We start from the raw sequence: 24,333 nt of genomic DNA, 5'->3' as shown, positions 1-24,333 counted from the left end.
TTATTTTTTGTGACAAATGATTTCCCTGTTTTGAATGAAAATGTGGGAAGCCCCAGCAAAGGTGCTTTGTGTTGGTCACGTTGTTCCATTTAACTGTCTTGTTGGGGCCAAGGTTCAGAATTCAGATTCAATAACACAATTCGTCCATTGCTAAACCTTTGGCTTTCCTTGAGTGTATTGGCCAGGGTTTTGCAGTCTCAATGACAGTGAAACTGTTCGCGCTCACCATCATTACTCCACTGGCACTGATTCTACTCTTCTCCTGAGGGTATGCTGTTGAGACACCTTCCCCTCCCAAGCACCCCTCACCACCATCCCAGGCAGCAATCAACGGAAATCAGTTGAATTGATCAAAACTTTCACTCTTATGCTGTTAGCCTCATTGTAAAGCTCCTTGAAAAAGTTACACTTTGTTGAATGAAGTTTTTAAAGGTGTACTAACTTTACAATTATTGCTAAACACCTTCACTGATCATAATAAGCCTATTTTATATTTGTGGAATGTAAAATTTCTCCACAATGATAAAAAAATTCTACATGTTTTTTTTTTAAGGGTTGTTTACCGTTAATTTACCTTCTATAATAATTCAATCGTAATCATTTAATTCACTACCTGAAAATCTAAATTAAAAGTGAAGGATATTAAGTGCTTTTAACTGCCCGGTTTGCTGTATGTGAATACTTCAATGTGATTGGTTCCTTACCATCCTGCTGACATCACTGTTGCTACATGCCATGATATCCCCTTGACTTGGCGCCAGATTCAAATTGCTGTCAGGCTAGGGGAAAACCACACCACCGAGATCACTAGATCTTTGTGGGTAGTTTTCTTTGATGTCAGAGGCGAGCTCCCTTGATTCGCTGATGACTGTAAAATCCAGGCCATTGTGTTATGAGCGTATGACGTGAATATAAAAAATGATCTAATTAATTGTTTATAATGATTAAAGGAGTTGCTAGTGTATATAGAGGGAACCTATTTCCTCTGGGGTGAGTTCATAACAAAGAGGGCATAACCTTAAAAGCAGAGTTAGACCATTCCGTGGTGATGTTAGGAAGCACTTGTTTGCACAAAGGGTAGTGAAAATCAGGAACTATCCCCCCTAAAGAGCTGTTTTGGCTGCGAGTCAATTGACAATTTCAAAACTGAGATTGGTACGTTTTTGTTAGGCAAGGGTATTAAGAGGTATGAAAGCAAGGTGGGTAAATAGAGTTAAGATACTGATCAGCCATAATCTAATTGAATGGCAGAACAGATTTGAGGGACTGGATAGCTTACTCCTGTTCATTTGATATGTTGATTAATTAAGGTTTTAATTCCAACGTATGGTCCTTCAGAAATATTCACCATACAGTTGCCATATAATTCATCATTGCAACAAAAACAGAATATTTGTCCCTGATCCTCTGAGGCATTTTTGCTTAAATAAATGGTATTTTTCAACATCTTGAATGTAGAATGTGATGACTATCATCCCTGCGAGGGATTGGGGCGACATGCCACATTCAGAAACTTTGGGATGGCTTTCCTCACCTTGTTCCGAGTATCAACTGGAGACAACTGGAATGGAATAATGAAGGTGAGTTTTTTCCTCCTTTGGCAACATTCCCAACATTTCCCTCGGGAAATGCTGACCTTCCTGGTGTATCAAATTGATATTGGTTGTCTGACACATTTCAGATCAAGTCTTTGACAACCTTTGTTCCCAACTACAGAAGCTTTCACTCAAAAACACGAAGCCCTAGTTCAGCAAATGAGGATACCATTTTCTAGTGAAAGTCAACTTTAATGTCATTTGCTGGCAATCTTTCTAATTTCTTTCCATCTATAAGGAAAGAAACATAACCAGTATTCATAGGTACTTTTCAAGTCCTCAGAATGTTCCCCAATACTTTGCAAAATGAATTATTTTTGAAGTGAAGTCTTTTATAACCAAATCTAGCACCCAATTTACACACATCAAGGGTCCACAAACAGCAAGGAGACAAATATCCAGATCATCGGTTTTGGTGAAAATGCTGGAAATACTCAGGCAGCATCTGTGGAGAGACAGAGTTAACGTTTCAGGTTGATAACCTTTCCCCACAACTGGAAAATATTGGAGATGAACAGCTTTTAAGGAAGTGGGTCACCTGCAATTGCCTTTCTTTCTGCCTTTTCAATGGTCTTTTTCTAACTTCTAGCTGATAACTTTCAAGCTGCTCTCTTTTATATTATTTGTTTTATACTTCTGACATATTGAACACAACGTATTTCCTATAATCACTTTAGACTAATTTGTCAAAATTGAAGCATGAGTGCAGACAATGATACCAATCAACCATAGCTCACCAAAATTGGAATTTCCACAAAGATATTATAAATATGTCTAAAGCCATCAGAGTAGAAGTGCGTCTTGGACAACAGCACGAAACGGGCAATATCGCATTGCTCCACCTATTATTTGTATAATAAGCAGCCGATGTTGTGCAGCACATTTTGCATAACTGCCCAAGATTAATTTCTCCCCTGTAAAATGTTACAAGACGGAAGGAGGCTAGAGTAATCCAAAACTCATCGGCCTGTTCTCTCCCCGTTTTCCTGTATTTCTCTTTGCTCCAAATATTCATTCACCTTCCTTAAAATAAACGGTGCAGTAGTCGATACTTCAACTTTTCCCTTCTGCAATGCAGTCCATTCAAATTTGTGTAAAGAAAATTACCTAATCTCTTTTCTCTCCCACTTTGTAAATAGTTTAAATGACTGATTTCAACTGATTTCCTAATCAGAAGCCTTTCTCAGTTCAAATTCTTTTAATGACCTTTATTAAATCTCACCTTGTCCTTCTCTGCTCCAGTGGAAATAATCCCAATATCTCCTCGTAGCTATACTTTCCAATCTCTAGTATCACCTTGGTGAACTTTGGCTGTATACTCTCAACAAATTTAACATCCTTTCTAAACTGGAGCAGCAAATAATTTTAATTTTGTTTTCTGCATCGAATTGAAAGTAAATGTTTTAATTGAGCCAAGTATCCATTAAACCAGGGGGCAATTTGCTGACACGACAACTAGAAGTACGTTAAAATTCAATTCTACGCTTGAAAACGTTGTTGAACTTCTGCCTGCTTGAACATATAATCATGTTTACTCACTGCACTCTTTTTTTGTTTCAATTCTCTAACTGCTTTTCCCCCCTTCATTGACAGGACACTTTGCGAGACTGCAACCAAGAGGGCACCTGTTACAACACTGTGGTGTCCCCAATCTACTTTGTCTCGTTTGTACTGACAGCTCAGTTTGTGTTGGTGAATGTAGTCATCGCGGTGCTGATGAAACACCTAGAAGAGAGCAACAAGGAGGCGAAAGAGGAAGCAGAACTCGAGGCAGAGCTGGAACTTGAATTAAAAATGTTAAATACCAATCAAGGGAATGTGGACGGTGTGACCTGGGGAGGCAGTGAAGGTGGAGACGCAGGTGACAGCCCAGGGAGTCCATCTGAATCACTCCAAATTAAAGTGGATTCACCGTTTTCTTTAGAACCACCACTGGTAAGAAACAGAATATTAGGATGAATCCTTCTCATCCATAGAGTTTTAATGGAAAGCACATTGCACTGTAGAGTATTTCTAATAACCACAGTACAACAGTAGAATAGGTACAAAGGAATAGGGTTCCAAGAAGAGAATAATCTTGATCATGAGTAGACACAGTTTCATTTACTCCTCAATCCATTAGCATCTTTATTAGTTATGCTTTGTTCAAACCAGACAATCAATAGCTCAGGATGTATTAGGATTGCCAACCCTCCAGGATTGGCCTGGAGTCTCCCGAAATTGAAGATCAATCTCCAGGACACTGCTGTCTGCCATCCTGAAGAAAAATCTTAGGGACATTAAAAAAGATAGTCCTTTTAAATTTTATTCAAACATATCTCTTTATCAGATATAAAAATATTGAAAATGGTGGAGTGGGGGCAGGAAGGAAAGGCTGTTTGGCTGACAGTCAAGCATCATCCAATTGGGTGATGAGTCTTTTTGCTTTCCAATTGGCGTAGGAAGGCAGTGCGTCACAAGGATGGATGTGTTGGCCAATAAATGGCTGGAGCTTGGGGGAAAGTCATGTAATGAAATCTCCAGGAATGCATTTAATCACAGCTGGCAACTCTACTAATATATTATGTAAGATTCAATCTGTTGTGTTCATATTCAAAGGTCCTCTTAATAATGTCCTATTTTAGTTCTGGAGGTTCAGTGCTCTGCTCATTACTGATGTCTTCATCATCTTCCATTTTAAGAAGACATTTGGAAGTCAAAGTGCTAAAGGGCAGAAGAAAGATTGAATTTTCATTTATATAACACTTTTCCTCATCTCCAGATGTCCCAAAGTGCTTTACAGTTAAAGGGGTATTTGTGAAGTATTGTCACTGTTTAAATGTAGGGAAATGTGGCAGGCAAGTACTGCACAGTAAGCTCAACAAACAGCATGAAATAAATGACCAGATTAGTTCATTTAGATTGAGGGATAAATGTTAGCTAGAACTCCCCTGGTCTTCTATGTATGGTGCCATGGGATCTTTTACATTCACCCAAGAGAGTAGATGGGGCCTCAGTTTAATGTTTTATCCATAAGACAGCACATCCCATAGTGCAGCACTCCCTTGGCACTGCACTCCAGTTATTCGACTGAACTTCTCAGATCTTCAAAAGTCATTATGGGGGAAATTTTAACCAAGACGGCAAGTGAGTTTGGGTTGGGTAAGGGGTTAAAGTCTTAAAAAATCAGATTCCCAAACCAAGCCTGCCTCCAACCTGCCTACTTCTGTCTTTAACTGAGGTGGGATGGTAAGCAGGTGACCAATCTGCTCCAAGGAGGCGAGTTGGTACATTAAATATGATAATGAGACTGTGAACCTCATTGTTATTCAGCTTTTCAACTTTAACTCTGGTCGGCTGGGTTTCCCAAGCCTCAGGAAACCTGGCAGCTACATCAAGGTGAGCTCTTGGGGATCCAGGGGGTGATTACCTTGCACCTAGCTCCTGGATCCAGCTTGTCTGTTTGAGGATCCCCTGTGGTCTGCAAACCTCCCCACCATCCCCTACAGGCCTTTCTCATGAGGCTTCAAACCTCCACCCTGAGGCTCCCGAGCTATGGGCAAGTGGGCAAAATTGTTAGATGGTAAGTGGATTACAAATGAAAGGTTTTTAATCCCAGCATGAACAACCATGTATGTGAGTGATCAGAACCAATAATATACAAGACAATTAAGCTTATCTAAAGGCAAAGAATAATGGCAAAAATGTGGAGAGTGAAAACTAATGAAAGCAACAAAAGAAGAATCTAATGTGCGCCAAGACAGAATATAAAAAAAACACTTGCAGATGGTATCATGCTCAATAGAAAATATTTTTATGTGCATCAGGAAAGGACAGATTTAGGTATGACAATAGTAGAACATAAGGACATAACTGCGTGGGTAGAATGATAGCAGATGTAGTTCAGCATATTCCCATCTGCCATTCCTACTTTCACTGTAAACTTTGGATGTATGAATTGCAGATGGGAACACAATATAAATGGGCAAACACTGAGGGTGTAATTTAGGGACCCAGATATAAAAGCCACTAGAAGTTACAGTGTAGGTTCAGAGTGACTGACAAAACAAAAGGGATGGTGGACTTCATCAAAAGAGTTAAAAGCAACCATAGTACTGGTGCAGTCAGAGTGCTGGCCAAAATCACAAGTAGTGCATTGTGTTCAGTTTTGCCATCTTACTTTACCTTGGGGTTCAGTGTCAATTTACAAGAATGATATCTTAGATGAAGGCACTGAGCTATGATGAGAGATTTGGTGAATTTACGTTCTATCCCTAGAGATTAGGAAATTAAGTAACAGAGTGATTGAGGTGTTTGAAATAATGAAGAGAATTTAAAAACGTTAATCAATTCTGCATCTATCAACTCCTGGGGCAGTGTATTGGAAGGTTTAATGGTTTATTTTTAACTGATTACTTTCCAATTGCAAGATTATATCTCCTTGTTCTGGATTCCCAGCTAAAGACTCATCCAAGGAGACAGTTAGTGGTGTGGAAGACAAACTCTTAGCCCTGGATCTTCAGGAGATTTTTCCTTTTTCCATCCCGGTTACTGCCACTTCTCAGGGTGTCATTTAGAAGGTAGCAATAAGGGCCCAGTGTTCCCCCAACAGAAGTAGAGAGCTTTGCTGACCACCAAACCTCCTTTTCTGGCTCCTCTACGAGCTACTCTTCACAGATAATGTCACCGTCCCTTTTAAAGTTCATGTCATTACTCCACCTCAAAAAAAAAATCACCTGCGCTGTCTTCATAAATTACTGCCCCATCTCCAAATCCTCCAACCTTCTTCAACATGTTGTAGCCTCATAAATCCATGCACATTTTCCCATACCTTCGTATTTCGAAATCTCTCCAATCAGATTTCTGCCTCTGCCACAGCACTGAAATGGCCCTTATCAAAGTCCCAAATGACATCCTGTGTGACTGTAACTGTGGTATACTGTCCCTCTTTGTTCTCCCCCTTTGACTATGACATTGGGACACTATCCTTCCTCATTCTTCTCAACACCTACAGCCTTTGACACAGTAGAGCACACCATTCTCCTCCAAAGTCTCTCCTCCATTGCTCATTTCAGTGGAACTGCTCTTGTTTGGTTCCATTTCGCCAAACCAATCATAGTCGAAGCAATGGCTTCTCTAACCATCCCGGTACCATTACCTGAGGAATCCCCCAAGGATCTAAACTTGGCACCTTCAACTTTCTGCTGCCCTTGATGACATCACTATTAGGCATGAGAACAGTTTCCAACTATACACTGCTCCACTTCTCCACTTCTGCACCTCGTCTCTCAATCCGTTCACTGCCTCTCTACTGTCAGACTCTACCGGAAATCCAAACTTGGATGAATCATTACCTCTTCTACTTAAACATTGGGAGTACCAAAGTCATCATCTTCATCTCCTGCCACAGAGTACTCTTTGCCAGTGATTGAATACTACTCCTTTCTTACTGTCTCAGGTTCAACCAGATTGTTTGAAACCTCAGCTTCCCACCCCAAATCCTCTTCATCACAACGATTGCAATTCCACCTCCGACACAATTATATAGAGGTTCTTATTTTCAGTGCCTCCATACAGACTGCAGGTTCACCTTACCTGCAGGTATATTGGTCAAGGGTGCCTGGAGGTGCAAGTTTCTCTATTATTTTTAAGCAACTTGGGGCATTTTATTACATTAAAGATACTATGAAAATGCAAATCATTGCTTTGGTTTTTGATTTCTGCCCCCCTTCCCCCCTCCCCTCCCGCTTTGGCTTCACGACTGGCAGCCATACATTCAATCATCTAGGATCCACGTCCTGCAATTCCCTCTCCGAGCCTCTCCATCTCTCTACCTTTTTCCTCCTTTAAGACCCTTCTAAAAACCCAATTCTTTGGCCAAGCTTTTGATCAGCCCCGCTAATACTCCTTCTTTGGCTCTGGCCTGATTATGGGATGAATTTAATGCACTCCCTCAGAGCGGGTTAGGAGGCAGGGGGGCATTTAATCGGGTGGGAGGACGTCAGTTGGGGACACCACCTCCTTTCACTCTTTTCCCCAGTTAAATGTGGAGAGCGAAGGCCCATGGACAGCCTTCCCACCCCGCCACCAATTGAGGCCCTTGGGTGGCCAATTAATGCCTTGCAACCCCGTGTAATCCATTTGTGGTTTTCTAGAAGCTGATATGCTTCATTTCATTGGGCATATAAGCCTGCCAGGTCCCATTAAGATTCAGGAAAGTGGCACCTCCCAGCCATAGAAGTCCCCAGTGCTGGCCCGATCCCTATCTCCACCTATAATAAATAAAAGCAAAATACTGGGAATGCTGGAAATCTGAAATAAAAACAGAAAACACTGGAAAACGCAGCAGATCTAGCAGCATCTGTGGAGAGAGAAACAGAGTTAACATTTTGAATCCGTATGACTCTTCTTCAGAGCTAAAGAGAGGTAGAAATGTAATGGATTTTATACTGTTTAAGAGGGGGTGGAGCAAAATCAAAGGTGAGAGTTCAGGAGAAGTTGACAATGAGGTCATGGACCCTATCTCCACCTCTTTGTCTCACTGACCACGTATGGGGCGGGCAGAGGGTCTACCCCTTACAAATGGAAACATGGCGGCATATTTTGAGTTCTAGGCCAAGATTTTACCGCCCCTCCAGCCCCGCGGGATATTACAGTCGCGCTGAACTAAATGGAGATTTAAATGGCTCGCTGCGTCCGGCGGGGTGAGACACGCCACGATGGGGCTGTAAAATCCAGGCTCTAGTGTCTCTGAGTCCCGGCCTATTTCTGTGCCCCTCCTCCACACCACTAACAGAGTTGCTAGAAGAACTGAGGCCAACACTAATAGATAGGCCGAAACCTGGGTTTGGGTCCAAATATCATTCAATCAAAGGTAGAGTTGCCAACTCTGATTGGATTTATCCCTGGAAGTTTCATCACATGATTTCTCATCTCCCACTGCCCCTTCCCCATATTCCACCATTGGTCACTCAACACATCTATTCCCATGACACAGCACTATCCCTTATCTAGAGTAAAGCGAACAGAACTTATTATTCAAATGAATGATTCTTGAACAGCTAATAGTTTCAATTAATAAATGAAAGTGCTCAAAGAAAATGAAAAACAAATACAATATTTTTAACGCTCCCTCTGATTTTTCTCCAGGAATTGCTGGCAGCAGTGTCCAGGACATTACTTTTTAATTCCTGGGGATTCCAGGATAATCCAAATCAGGGTTGGGGTCCAAACAATTTGTACCTCGTTGAAAACAGATCAAACGTGTTTCTGAAGGAGGCTGAACTTTGTGGTTTTATTCCCTCCCTTGCCTTAATCTTATTTGATCATTTGCTGCAGGGTTGGGTAAGGTAGTTAGGTGTGAATGAATACAGGAAAATAAATTTGTAGATCACCAGATTGAGAAATCATGGATTAAGTAACGAGCACTGTTAGTGAATTTTAATCCTACTCTTTCTCAGACATGTTGATGTAAATCAGATGATTATTTAATACTTCGTGGCATCAAAAATTATGTCAAACAAATAGGTATCTGGAAGTGTGATAACTTTGCATTAGCAGCCAGCATCCCTAATGAGAAATAACTGTTCCTTACAATGTACAGTGTCAGAGTGCAATTAATCAGTTTGTTTTTCAATGTTGCGCACCAATGTTTTCACTGTTGCAAAGTGGGGATTTTGTTTAATGACATGTTCTTTTTCCTTTTCATCTCCTATCCACACCTTGTTATGTATTGATGCAACCCTTCCACTTCCAATTCCCCTTCCTGACTAACCGTTCCCCCCACTTCACCCTTCCCTCTCGCATGCCTTGTGTACACAGGACAAGCAATTTTTTGACAACGTCTCCCTGCTGATCCAAGGTTCACTGGAAGGAGAATTAACCCTCATGGATAACCTCTCAGGTTCTGTCTGCCACAACTACGCCATCCCACAGCAAAACAAATGCTGTGCTGAGAAACAGGTTAATAATTCTAGTTTCTCTGCCAAAGTCCCGTATTCAGATCTGGAACCTAAGGATGGCTCAAAAGACCAAGGCTAAATGAGGCAAAGGGAATGCATTGAAGAGGATACACCAGGGGCTTTTCAAGTGTGTCACTTTTGATCGATATAGTATGAAGGTCATTTCATTATTTGCGGGAGTAGACATTGATAGAATATACTGCACATTGATTAATGTAATATGGCTTATATTTCCACAGTTTCCATGGGCCAGATGTACAATATAGGGCTGGGAACCCGATACCTGGCTACATCCCAACCCTACTCCCAAGCTGTTTCGCCCTCACAATGCTACTTTTAAGTTCAAATGGCCTAATTGGTCAGGAGGTGAGCTCGGCGCCCAATTAGTGACACTGAATGCCTCCAGGAGGCAGGAGCTGCCTGCTTGGCACCAGCAAAAAAGGCAGGTGGGAGCCATATTGGGGCCTGCCACTCTCTTACCAAAGAGAGCAAGAGGTTCCCTATAGAGCCAGTAGCATCCAGGGTGATGAAAGGACCATGCAGGCTAAATTACAGAACAGTGGTCAGGTTTAAATAAATGGCGAGAAAGTTTCTGATGGTCCTGCAGCGAATTCAACAGGTGCACACTAACGTGCGCCAGACTGTTTGGATTCACCACATTAAGGATTCAAAATTGCGTGTTCATTAAGGAGCTTAAAGGGCCATTAATTGGCGGCGAGAGGATTTCCTGTTCCCTCACTCATGTTGGCCCTTTGAGAATTTCCACCTGCCCTGGAGGCATCAGGCCCCAAGACAACCTCTGAGACCGCAAACTTTAAATCCCACCTGCTTCATGTCCCAACACCAAGGCCCCTTTGAGAATCCAGCTCTATAACTCATTGGGAACGGTTTCACCTTCGGAAGGAACATCCCAAAGCACTTTGCAGCCAATGAAGTACAGAAATGTACTATCTGCTGTACGGAAACACAGCAGCAAATTTCTCACAATGTGGTGCCTCAAACAGCAATGTAATAAATGACCAGGTAATCTGTTTATTTGTCATGTTGGTTGAGGGAAAAATATTGACCAGGTCATCAGGGAGAACACCGCCTGTTCTTCTTCAAAATGGTGGCATGCAGTCTCTTATGTAAACTTGAGGGAGCACACAGGGCCTCAGTTTAATGCCTCATCTGAATGACAACATCTTACATTACATCACTCCCTCAGTACTATACTGACGTTTCAGCATAGATTTTGTGTTCAAGCCTCTGGGGTGGGACTTGAACCCATAGGCTTCTGACTGAGAAGCAAGAGCGCTACTAGCAGAGCCAAGGCTAACGACTGTGGGGGAACACATGTACAAGACAGAGAGGAAAAGATCAGAAGCTAAAGTTGAGAGACGGGCCATCTACTAACTTTTGGTGTATTCTGTCCAATCGTACAAGACGATTGTTATAAGAGCTCCTGTGCTCATGGTAGCAGTATTCACCTCTTTGACAAACTGAGCTTGCCCAGATGTCGCAGCTGAGTTGCAGTTTATAGGCTAAGCCTCTCCAGATGGATGGGCAGGTAATCAGCTGTTGGACAGACTGCACTTTGCAGCTGTGGGAGCAGTATTCAAGTCTTGGACAGCTTTGGACTTTGTAGAGAATTGCAGGATGTTTCAATGTTATGCCTGAATTAAAAATCCTGAACACTGGACATGGATGGGAGGTGATTGATGTCTTGAAATTCCATTGTGCAGTCATCAGTCTCAAAGCTAACTACACTGAGACTTGATCATGTTCTTAGACTTTAGTAGATTATAGGGCCCATATTCTGAATATATTCTGCCAACAAGGAACCTTATCCAATAGCTGCATATAATGTGCCTGCAATACTGTGTTATGCATTGTCCGGCTGCTGAGATTCCCTTCTAGCAGTGCAAAGTCAGTAAGTAAGTCATAATCTGTTCAGTCTTAGAGATGTGAGAATGGAGGAATATTCTGGAGCTTTGATGCTTGATTAGCATGGGAGATCAGGCAGCATTCATACAGAACTTCCCAACCGGGAAGTATGAATATGGAAGGTGGTGGCATGGTGGTCATGTCACTGAGCTAGTAATCTAGAGGCCCAGGCTAATCCTCTGGAGACACGGGTTCAAATCCCACCATGGCAGCTGGAGGAATTAAAATTCAATTAATAAACCTGGAATTATAAAGCTAGTCACAGAGATGTCCATCAGTGATGGTGAAACTATTGGTTGTCATAAAACCCATCTGGTTCATGAATGTCCTTTAAGGAAGGAAATCTGCCAATCTTACCCTGTCTGGTCTACATGTACAAACATATGAATTAGGAGCTAGAGTAGGCCATTTGGTTACTTGAGCGTGCTCTGCCATTCAATGAGATCGTGTCTGACCTGATTGTGGCCTCAACTCTGTATTCAACCTACTCCAGGTAACCTTTGACTCCCTTGTAGTCAAGAATCTATCTACCTCTGCCTTAAAAATATTCATCAACCCAGCCTCTACCACTCTCCGGGGAACAGAGTTCCAAAGATTCATGAGCCTCTGAGAAAAAAAATTTCTTCTCATCTCTGTCTTAAATGGGAGACCCCTTATTTTTAAACTGTGTCCCCTAATTCTAGTCTCTCCCACAAGGGGAAACATCCTTTCAGCATCCACCCTGTCAAGTCCCCTCAGGATCTTACATGTTTCAATGAGATCACCTTTCAATCTTCTAAACTCCAATGGAGCCCAGTCTGTTTAACCTTTCCTCATAAGATAACCACCACCCCGACACACCACCCCATCCCAGGTAACAGTCTCTGAACTACTTCTAAAGCATTTATATCCTTATGTGACTCCAGACCCACAGCAATGTGGTTGACTCTTAACTGTCCTCTGAAGTGTTCAGTTCAAGGGCAATTAGGGATGGTCAACAAATGCTGGCTTTGCTAATGACACCCACATCTCATGAAAGAATAAAGGGAAAGAAAAGATAGAGTCCACTGTGGGGCATATTGTACATGATTTGTGTAAAAAGTCAAATGCCATTTGCCACTGACTTTCTCACTTTGTTGCAAATGTAGTTTAAATGAATTTAATTAGAATCAGCCTAAAATGCAACTTCCAATCTTACTTGAAGCTAATTAATTCTAAGTAACAAGGACCTTAAAAGGTCTTGCATTTCTTTCTTTAGCACCTTTCACAACCTTTACAGCTAATGAAGTGTCTTTAGAAATAGTCACTGCTGTAATATAGAAAAGGATACAGCAATACAGCCCCCAGATGTGGTACTAATTCATACAGGTTAGGGAGGTTCTAGGTTCAGTCCTTGGACTGAGTAGATCTGGCTGGGCAGCAATAGAATAACTTCAATTTATAATTGCACCCTTGTTCGATGGGACAGGAAATGACCGAGGATTCCTGCCCTGATCGATGTTCAGTGATTCCTGCTGGGCCATGCGAGTTAGGTGATTGCATGATCGGGCTAAACTGGAATGTCCCTCCCCCATGATAAAAAAAAACCTCCAGACATGCATTGTCTACATTCACACATGAAGACTTCTGGTTCCTCAGCAACAGTTAGCACTCTTGGCAGAAAGGGGACAAAAGGAGAACATTGAAAAAGATTTTCTTAACTATCAGTCTCGTTACCTTTCAGTTACTTAATACTTTGGTTCGTCCTTTATTGAGAGATAATGCCCATTTTGCTGATTTGGATATTAGTTTGTGGGGGGAGGATAATCAAAAGGAAATTCTAAGTTATAAAGACAATTTATTTCAGTTAGGGCAACTTTTACGTTTCAAGCTTTCAAATCCTAGGCCTTTCAAAAGCCTGCCCATTCCAGGCCTTTCAGGTCTTGTCTTAAGGTTAGACTGAGGTTCCTGATCTGGAGACTGGACTATTTGCCTTGCATTGTTTGTCATTCTAATTCTGTTTCCTTTCTTCCTTTGGCTGGGCTCAGTGCTCAATCTAGGGGGTTGTCAGAAAGATTTCTGGACTGGTGCCATCTTAATGCAATCAATTTAATACTTTCAGTCCTCACAGGCCCCAGACCATGATGCATCCAAATCATTTGAATATTTTGTGTTGCACACATCATGAAACCGGATCTGAATGATCATAGCTTCTCAGATAGATGTAACCAGGTAAAGGACCTGCCCTGAGGAATGTGAGAGCCATTGAAAAGATTATTTTCCCCTCCCAATTCTCCCGTACTCAGCGTAGCGTGGACAATTCATGTTTGAAGATAGGCAGATGACTTGCTCCCAATTCGCTGCAATGAGCCTCCTCCCCGGTCTTTGCCAGTAACCTGCTCCCCGACCTCTTAACTGGCCAGTAGATCACCTGGCAGTGGCTGTAAGCATCAAGAAAATGTAAATGACTTCAATGAAAACATTTAAAGAAAACATGTCACTGAGCAAAAGAATGTGCATGAGAATTCTCGTTGATTCCCTTTTGTCATTTCCTCTTCACTATTACCTCATCTGAGCCAGTGGGGATTTTCCATTCCTTGCAGGTTGCCTTGAAGTGAATACTGGTAGAAGCATTACTAGGCTATGCAATGAACAATCGGTGCTCTTTGTTCAGTACCAGCACATCCGGGCATGCCTGAAACTTGATATTACATAACTTTCAATGCAATCCCAGTTTTAGGGAGACAGTGGGTGAGGAGGAAGAAGAGGATGGGGGGGCTGAAGAGAAAGGGAGAAAGTTAATCAACAAAACTAAGCCATTTGAGCTGCAGGAAGTGGGCCGTATAACACAATATGAAAACTTTTTTTTAGACAGTTAAATTGCAACTGACTGCATCACAGCTGATTGTCGACAGTGAAATGAGCTTGTATATGTGTGTGATATATAAGTGCTATTCAACTCAGTGCTGTTAATAATCTCTTCATTTACTGACTTACTTCTCTCTGCGTACCGAATCAGAGTGATATGGTATAGTTTGCTAGCAGCACATTTGGTAAGAACCACTGCTTTACATCTGATATTTCTTCAGCATGTTACAGTATGAGTGAGGTGTTTGAATAGACAAGGAGACAGCAGCCTCTAACTAGAGTGTAGCAACTCCTCACAAAGGGGACACAAGTTGATCAGGTTATTCCTTTTCATCCAGCTGGAATATAATTCCAGAATAAACCAGTCATTGGTAATTTAAATTCAAATGTTTAGTAGCCTTAGATTAATTTGCCATTTACAGATTACAGGTAAACTTATTGTTGAGGAAGGATTGGTATCAAAAGATTCACTCACAATCTGAGGTTATTGTTCCATGTTTACTCTTGTTGGATGGCTGTGTTGGGAGATCAGAGCGTTATTCAAACAAGATCTTCAAGAATCCCTCTTGTTGCAGCACTGTAACAGAGCCTATAGTGGGGTTGGGGGTGGTTAATCTTCACCTTCACCTCTTAGGCAGTGAGCTGGTGGACTCACTTGTTACACAATTTTCCCAGTTTTCATTTCCCCAACAGGAGTCCTCTAAAGCAGAGATGTGAATCATTAATGATCTATGCTCTTCTCCATTTGTTTCCTGCCAACTGAAAGGTCCTGTACTTCTCATTTCCTTATTTTCTACCCTGAAGTGCAGGTGTTGACGTAATGTAATTGTCTTTTGGTAAAAGTCAGTGATTGTTGTAATTATAGATCATGCCTGATTCCCTTGTGACATTTGGAGATGCTCTCAGCAGTAAGCACTTGCTATTCTGGAGATCATAAGACGCAAAAGATTTCACAACAGAATCCATATTGAGCACTTATTAAAAACAACACCAGTAACAATGTATTTATTATTTATACAGCACTACAGTATTTGTTTCAAGACACATTTTACGATACAGAGGAATTTTTCCCTCTTACCAAGCCTGCTATGACAGGCTCCTCTTTTCCACCCAATCTATATACATTTGAGGAAGATTAGAAGAATTGTTAATATACCATTGCACTTGGCTAAGCTTCTGCTCAAGCTTGAGATACCCAGCAGTTATTGTCCTGCCTTCATTCCCCCAGTGATGACACCCATGGCATCATCCTCCACTGATTTTGATTTCTATTCTGAAGCAGCGTCACAACTAGTTTGCAAAGAAAAGCTGCAATATCCTCTTTCAAACTGACATTTCGGTCATGTTAATACATTGAGGTTCATCCAGGAAGATGCCTGTCAGGTTAACTTTGAGCAGGTCCATCAGAGAATCACTTGCTGGTCTGCTTAACAAGCTCTCATGGTGTGTGAGGTAATCCCTCAGTGATCAGGCACTATGTTTATTTTGCCTGATGAAAATAATCAAAGATTGATTTAGAGTCATGGAGTCATAGAGGTCTACAGCACAAAAAAAGCACCCTTCGGCCCATCAAGTCTGCGTCGGTCAAACAAGTACCTAACTATTCTAATCTCATTTTCCAGCACTAGGCCCATAGCCTTGTATGCCATGGCATCGCAAGTGCACATCCAAATACTTCTTAAATGTTATGAGGGTTTCTGCCTCTACCACCCTTTCAGGCAGTGAGTTCCAGATTCCCACCACCCTCTGGGTGAAAATATTCTTCCTCACATCCCCTCTAAACTTCCTGTCCCTTACTTTAAATCTATGCCCCCTGGTTATTGATCCCTCCACCAAGGGGAAAAGTTCCTTCCTGTCTACCCTATGTATGCCCATCATTTAAGTGATGCAATAACAGCCACTGGTGCAGGCAAGCCAGTATCGCTATCAATGCCAGTCTCCTGCCCAGATAAATGGAGAGTGTTAGCAGCAGGAAAGGCATCCAGCTGGAAAACCATCCGCCAGTCCAAAAAAAAATGGTTGATGTGAATGGTGATCAAACATCATTGTGGCGACCCCATGTAACATGGAACAACGAAAGGGAAAAGAGAAAGGAAGTTTTATGTGATGTCTTCACTGAATTGGGGCTGCTTAGCATTAGATGGGAGCTGCCTTCACCAGTAGTATGAAGGAGGATATAAATAATGATGCAGGGAAGAATTAACCTCCCATCCTCCATCTGCATTCTGCCCTTTCCCCAACCCCCCACTGTCAATATATTATGAGTTTACAGTTGGATAATCTCTTCCTCACGTATCCTCTTTGGGAGAATTTGACCAATCCCTGATTATGTGGACCGCTTCTGTTTGTTTGAAGGCTGGCCTGGGGAGAGAGGGGGAAGAGATAAAAATCTGTTAAAAAGCCTTGTCTCCTAATCATTGAGAGAATGACCTTTTAGAGAGACAATAGTACAGACCATTAAGTACATAAGAAATCAGAGCAAGAGTAGACCATACAGTCCCTCAAGCCTGCTCCACCATTCAATACAATCATAGCTGATATTCTACCTCAACTCCACTTTCCCAGCAGCCTCCCTTGATTCTCTTAGAGATCAAAATCTGTCTGTCTCAACCTTAAATATAATCAATGATGGAGCATCTACAACTTTCTGGGGTAGAGAATTCTGAAGATTCACAACCCTCTGAGTGAAGAGATTTCTCCTAATCTCAGTCCTAAATGAGTGACTCCTTATCCTAAGACTGTGCCCCTGTGTTCTAGATTCCCCAGACAGTGGAAACAACCTCTCAGTGTCCACCCTGTGAAGTGCCTTCCAAACCCCAGAGTATAAAGGTCCCTTTCTTTTAACTCAGCCTCTCATCATAGGACAACCTTCTCAACACAGGAACCAATCTAATGAACCTTCACTGTTCTGCCTCCAAGGCAAGTATATCCACCATTAGACGAAGACTAAAACTGTGTGCAGTATTCCAGGTGTGGTCTCAACAAAGCCCTATACAATTGTAGAAAGACTGACTTATTCTTGCACACCAATCCCTTGCAATAAAGGCCAACATGCCAACTGCCTTCCTCCTCTTCTTAGGCAGTCCCTCAGGATCAAGGAAAGACTCCGTCGACTCCACTTCATTGGCTTCTGAGATGACCAGATAAGTGCAATGCATGATCTGCAGTCTCTGCCACGTGCGGGGCAGGTGGTGCTTGAAGGGTTGGGTAGATGGGTGGTTTGGAGAGTAGTGGGCTCCCTCCAAAGCCTCGACTTGGTCTCTGCATGTTCTCAATGAAACCCCTGTGTTCAGTGCCTTCCCAAGTGAGCTTCCTCCATTTAGGTCAGTCACAAGTCAAAGACTCCCATGAGTCAGCGGGGATATTCGATCTCTTCAGGGGTGCTTTGAGGACAGCCCTAAAGCATTTCCCTGTCCTCAAGAAAGTCTCCTGCCATGACCGAGTTCCAAGTAGAGCAATTGCTTTGGGAGTTTGCTGTCAGGCATACAAACAACATGTCGCGCCAAATGGAGCTGGTTTAGAGTATTTAGAGCCTTGATCCTGGGCAAATTGACTTGGGAAAAGACGCTGCTGTTGGACCAACTTTCTTGTCACTGGATTTGGAGGATCTTGCCAAGGCACTGCTGGTTGTACTTCTCCAGTGCTTTGAGGGGCCTGTAGGTTGCCCAAGTCTCCAAAGCATAAGCACAGGGATCACTGTTGTCTGGTAAACTATGATCTTAGTCATGGGTTTCAGATCCCAGTCCTTAAATACTTTTTTCCTCATTCGGCCGAAGGCTGAACTGGCACATTGGAGGCAAAGATGAATTTCATCATCAAAGTCATCTAAATGAGACTCGCAAGAAACGGAAAATGGTCCACATTTTCCAGGACCCCACGGTTGATCTTAATCGATAGGTGGAGTTGTTGTGCTGGTTGGAAGAGGAGCTTAGTTTTCCAGGTGTTTTGTGAAAGGCCCATTTTCCCATTTGCTTCAAAGAAGGAGTCGACAATGATCTGGAGCTCTGTTACTGAGTGAGTGCACATACACACAAGCAACATCTGCACACTGAAGCTCAATGACTGAGGTTGGAGTGGTTTTGCTTTTGGGTTGAAGGCAGTGTAGGTTTAAAAGTTTCCTGTCAGTTCTGTAGATTATTTCCACACCTGTGTGTAATTTGCTGGAGATGATGTGCAGATTTGCAGCAAGGAATTTGGAGAAGAAGGGTTGGTGCGATGACACATCCTTGTTTGACCCCAGTCTTCACTGAGATAGGGTTTGTGGTGGTTCCATAGTTGAGGATCACAGCTTGCATGTCACCATGGAGTAGGAGGAGGATGGTGGCTAATTTCTGAGGGCAGCCAAATTTGAAGAGAATACTCCATAAGCCATCGCAGTTGACAGAGTCAAAGGCTTTCGCGAGGTCAAAAAGGCTTGGTGCTGGAAAATGTAAAACAGTTGGTGCTGTTCCTTGCACTCCACGCAGTGAAGATCATGTCTGTAGTGCCTCTAGATGGGCGAAAACCAAACTGCGACTCTGGAAGGAGTTCCTTGGCCACTGGGAGGGGGCGATTGAGGAGGATCCTTGCAATGGCCTTTCCCGTGGCAAACAACAGGGAGAGACTCCTCTGTAGTTACAACAATCAGATTTGTCCCCCTTCTTGAATATAGTCAACAATCACAACATTCCTGAAAGCACTCTGCTTTCAAGATGAGGGAGATGAGGTTGCCTTCCTAATTGGCTGCTGTACCTGCATATTAACCTTCTGTGTTCCTTGTCCAAATACACCCAAGTCGCTCTGAGTATCAACATTTACAAGTTTTACATTATGCTTACATTATGGAGGTTATGCTGGAACTGTATAAAACGCTGGTTAGGCCACAGCTAGAGTATTGTGTGCAGTTCTGGAATCCGTATTATAGGAAGGATGTGATTGCACTAGAGAGAGTGCAGAGGAGATTTACCAGGATGTTGCCTGGGCTGGAGAGCTTTAGTTATGAGGAGAGATTGGATAGACTGGGGTTATTTTCCCTGGAGCAGAGGAGATTGAGAGGGACATGATTGAGGTGCATAAAATTATGAGGGGCATAGATAGGGTAGACAGGAAGGAACTTTTCCCCTTGGTGGAGGAATCAATAACCAGGGGGCATAGATTTAAGGTAAGGGGCAAGAGGTTTAGAGGGGATGTGAGGAAGAATTTTTTCACCCAGAGGGTGGTGGGAATCTGGAACTCACTGCCTGAAAGGGTGGTAGAGGCAGATACCCTCATAACAATTAAGAAGTATTTGGATGTGCACTTGCGATGCCATGACATAGAAGGCTATGGGCCTAGTGCTGGAAAACGGGATTAGAATAGTTAGGTACTTATTTGACGGTGCAGACTCGATGGGCCAAAGGGCCTTTTCCTGTCCTGTATGACTCTATGACTGACTCTACATTTTTAAAAAGATATTCTATTTTTCTATTCTTACTACCAAAATAAAAAACCTCACACTTCCCCACATTATACTCCATCTGCTGCCTTGTTGCCCACTCACTTAACCTGTCTATATCTCTTTGTATAATGAACACAAAATACTGCAGATGCTGGAAATCTGAAACAAAAACAGAAAGTGCTGGAAAAACTCAGCAGGTCTGGCAGTATCTGAGGAGAGAGAAACAGAGTTAATGTTTTGAGTCTAATATGAATCTTTTTCAGAACTCTATATCCGTTTGTAGACACTTTATGTCCTCCTCACAACTTACATTCCCAACTGGCTTTGTATTGTCAGTAAACTTGGATCCATTACTCTCTGTCTTTTTGTTAAAGTCATTAATATCCATTGCCATTAGCTGAGGCACTGATCCTTGTGGCACTCCCCTAGTCACAGCCTGCCAACTTGAAAATGCCACATTTATCCCTGCTCCCTGTCCATTAACCAATCTCCATCATGTTAATATATTATCCACAACTCAGTGAGCCCTTATCTTGACCTTTTGTGTGGCATCTTTTCAAATTCAAGTACACTGCACAAACTGGCCCCCCTTTTAGCAATTACTAGGTGCATCCTCAAAAATCTCTAATAAATTGTGATGCAGACGGTGCTGGAGTGCTATCTTGCCTCAGAAAGTGGAGAAATATCCAGCTCAGACGGTCCACATAGGAAAAGCTAAGAGAAAAATAGAACAGAGGTCAAAGCCCTTCACTGAAATAGGTGTCAGCAAGAGTTCCAGTTGTGCAAAATATCTAATCAGTGTGAGAACTGATGCCATCCATTTTACTAGACTTGCTGATGTTATGCCCACCAAATCCTATTCAGATTTCATGCAGATGACTATACATTTTTGAAATGATTTCCTTTGAAAGGCCAGAGGTGTAATCCTGATCTCAACTCAGCTGAGTAAAGGACTGTTGCATCCATCACAATTGACATTTGCCAGCTCCAGTTGGAATTATTCCTGGAGGTTTCATCATCTGATTTCCCTCCTGCAATGGCCCTGCCCAATCAAACAGCCTTTTATCCCCACCCCGTCCCCATTCCCAGTACTTTTATAATAAATAAAAGAAAGGGTCCCAAGAAAGTGACTATAAGACAGAATATTTAATCCCCCCCCGATCCCCACTATGATTTTACACCTTGGTTTGCTTGTGACAGTGTCCTAAGGATAAATCTTTAATTAGTGGGGAATCCAGGACAATCCTGGAAGGTTAGCAACAATGTTCCCTCTAAGCTGCATAGGTGCGGGGCCATGCAGCAATCGGGAAGGTGCCGTGCAGGGAACAAACAGGCCGCGACCAAGCAATGTTCCCTTTAAAATACGTGGATGCACAGCCCCCCCATCAATCTTATCGAGACCATGCAGTGCAACAAGTGCACAGCAAACTGAAGTTAGCGGGAACGTTGGTTGGCAACCTAATCCGCCATTCTGAGCACTGTTGACACTCAGGGCCCAGGATCTGTCACAGGAAGAATGGTCACTGGGTGAGGTATCAGAGGAATCCACATCGAGAGGGGAAAAAAACAGTAAAACTTGGGAATGAAGGACACCAGTAAAACCTGTCCGAACTGGCTTTGTACACCTTAAAATGGAACTCCAGTGTTACTGGTGCCAGTATTATTGATTTTCACTGGGATTTGAAAATTATGAATTCGTTTTTCCTTCCCAAAGGAACCAGACCCCAGCCAAGGCCTGGGCCTAATGGAAAATAGATAAACAGTCCAAACCAACATGATACATTAGTATTTCCTCCAGATGAGATGGACACAAAGGAATCAATCCACCTTTCTATCGAGCTGGCACTTAAAGCGGGGTTTTTTTCAAAAACATGTAGGATATGATGTGTATCTGATTTGCAATGCTGACTGTAACCACATTGTGATTTTATCACCATATTTTTCTCGGATTACAGTGGGCAGGTTCGAATGTGAAGCGTGTGAAGGGGTAGTTTTCAAAGGAAACTGGAAGGTGGAAAATCAAATTTCACCATTTGCCGTGGCGGGATTTGAACACGGGTCCCCAGAGTATGACCCCCGGGTCTCTGGAATACCAGTATAGTGACAATACCACTGCCTCCCCCAAAACACAGTGAGAAGCTGGAGACTCTCAAGCAAGATGACTTGCAGTTCTCTGCCGAAACCCAGGAACCTTGAGGTGTTCAGTCTGACGCTTTCCCCACTGAGCTGTTTCAGCTGATTGTCACTAGGCTTTCAATTCCTGATTTTTATTGAATTCAAATTTCACTATCTGCTATGCTGGGATTCAAATCCAGGTCCCCAGAGCATTACCCTGGCTCTCTGTATATTAGGTCCAGTGACAATACCACTACGCCACCACCTCTGGTGAAGAACAGCTACAATCTAATTGAATGGTATAGCAGGCCCAAAGGGATGAATGGATTACTCCATTTCCTTATGTTACCTGGTAGGAAGTGTGCAGTCAGACTGAGTGTGTGCGTTTGTAATTTTTTTTCACTCCTTCAGGCGGTGTTGTCAGCTCTCGGAGAGCTTTGCCTGTATGCTCAGGGCAGTGTTCAGAGCTCCCAAATGCGCTTTTAAAACAACAAAGAAAGGGCCTCATTCTAGAATTAAACTGAACGCAGGAAATAACCTGCAAGGATTGTAGTCAATTAAACTAGGACATACCCAATCAGTGGTGAACACTCCTATGATGATGTACCAACAGTGGAATAGCCCGCTGGAGAGAATGTGGTGGGGCGGGGAGTGAAGGAACATGAATGTACAATAGCTGTAGCGGACATGTACATAAGAACCTGCTACCGTTCTGAGAGAGTTCTGGTAAGTGACCGTGCAGACTGTTGAGGTGTAAAGTCCATCTATGAACTGTTGTCCTAGTTTCTCACAACTGGTCGTCTCTCCCCTGTTTAGATCCCTCTAGCTGAGATGGAGGCTGTTTCTCTGACGTCTGATATTCAGTCTGAGAAATCGTGGTCGTTAGCACTGACGGATGACTCTTTGCCCGATGATGCTAACGTATTCTTACTAAATACGCTGGAAAGCAATGTACATACTTCACACCTGTATTCCACTTATAACAGGGCTCGAAATACTCATCCATTTTACTTTATTTTATCCACTTATAATGCGAATGAAAAGGCAGGACTGCACCGACCTCTGACTGACCTCTGTCTCAGTACTTTGTGATTCTAGGGATTGAAGCAATTAGCACCTCGTTCTCAAGGTGTTTGAAGTCAGCTCCAGAAATGTACGAGAAATAACACATGGTTAAAACAAAAACAACAGTAGCTGGAAAAACTCAGCAGGTCTAACAGCATCTGCGGAGAGGAACACAGTTGACGTTTCGAGTCGGTATGACTCTTCATCTGAACTAAGGAAATAGAGAAATGAGGTGAAATGTAAGCTGGTAGAGGGGGGGTGGGACAGATAGAGCTGAATAGAGGTTAAAAGCTGTGTCCTGCTTTGAATGCGTGGATACAGAATTCAAGGCAGGCTGGCTGGATATAGAAAGTTTACACCCTTGTCATCTGCCATGGCCTGTAAGTACAGCTTTATTGATGCCTTCATTCCCGATGACTCGGTTGGCTGTCAGTTGGTTAACCATCAAAATGTTTTTCAGACACACTATAATGCATCCTAGCCAGTTACACCCTGAAGATGGAATAGCTAGAAGTTTTTTTAGGTTAAGATTTATATTTAATATTTAGGTTAATATATGTGCCTGTGTTGGAGCTGGCATAAACACTCACTGTTGGTGTTATTGACCTTTTATCTCATAGAGTCCTAGAGTTTTACATCACGGAAAGAGGCCATTCAGCCCATCGTGTCCGTGCCGGTCATCAAGCCCCTATCTACTCTAATCCCTTTTTCCAGCACTTGGCCCATAGCCCTGTGTGCTATGGCATTTCAAGTGTTCATCTAAATGCTTATTAAATGTTGTGAGGGTTCCTGCCTCTACCACCCCTTCAGGCAGTGAGTTCTATATACCCCCCACACTCTGGGTGAAAATTTTTTTTCTCAAATCCCCTCTAAACCTCCTGCCCCTTACCTTAAATCTATGTCCCCTGGTTATTGACCCCTTCACTAAGGGGAAAAGTTTCTTCCTATCTACCCTATCTATGCCCCTCATAATTTTGTACATCCCCCTCAGCCTTCTCTGCTCCAAGGAAAACAATGCCATCCCATCTCGTCTCTCTTCATAGCTGAAACGCTCCAGCCCAGGCAACATCCTGGTGAATTTCCTCTGCACCCTCTCCAGTGCAATCACATTCTTCCTATGATGTGGTGACCAGAACTGCACACAGTACTCCAGATGTGGCCTAACGCTTTATACAGTTCCATCATAACCTCCATGCTCTTGTATTCAGTGCCTTGACTAATAAAGGCAAGTATCCCATATGCCTTTTTAACCACCTTATCTACCTGTCCTGCTGCCTATGGGCTTCCTAGGGTCCTACTATTCATTGTGTACTCCTTACCTTGTTAGTCCTCCCAAAATGCATCACCTCACACTTTACAGGATTAAATTCCACTTGCCGCTGTTCTGTCCATCTGACCAGCCCGTCTATATCGTCCTGTAGTCTAAGGCTTTCCTCCTTGCTATTTACCA

General features: G+C 42.7%; 1 protein-coding gene across 1 annotated transcript in view; it reads left to right on the top strand.

The window, feature by feature from the left end:
- The window catches only part of cacna1g (calcium channel, voltage-dependent, T type, alpha 1G subunit), a 1,015,897-nt gene that overhangs the window by 968,544 nt on the left and 23,020 nt on the right, over positions 1 to 24,333 (top strand). Inside the window, exons 31-34 of the mRNA XM_078570777.1 lie at positions 1,459 to 1,580; positions 3,189 to 3,530; positions 9,396 to 9,536; positions 22,635 to 22,769. Coding sequence (XP_078426903.1) covers positions 1,459 to 1,580; positions 3,189 to 3,530; positions 9,396 to 9,536; positions 22,635 to 22,769 — 740 coding nt within the window. The remainder of the gene's footprint in view (positions 1 to 1,458; positions 1,581 to 3,188; positions 3,531 to 9,395; positions 9,537 to 22,634; positions 22,770 to 24,333) is intronic.

The sequence above is a fragment of the Cetorhinus maximus genome, chromosome 24, assembly GCF_964194155.1.
Source record: "Cetorhinus maximus chromosome 24, sCetMax3.hap1.1, whole genome shotgun sequence".
NCBI lineage: Eukaryota > Metazoa > Chordata > Chondrichthyes > Lamniformes > Cetorhinidae > Cetorhinus > Cetorhinus maximus.
The sequence above is the reverse complement of the archived record's forward strand: the minus strand, read 5'-3'. Positions and strand labels throughout refer to the sequence as shown.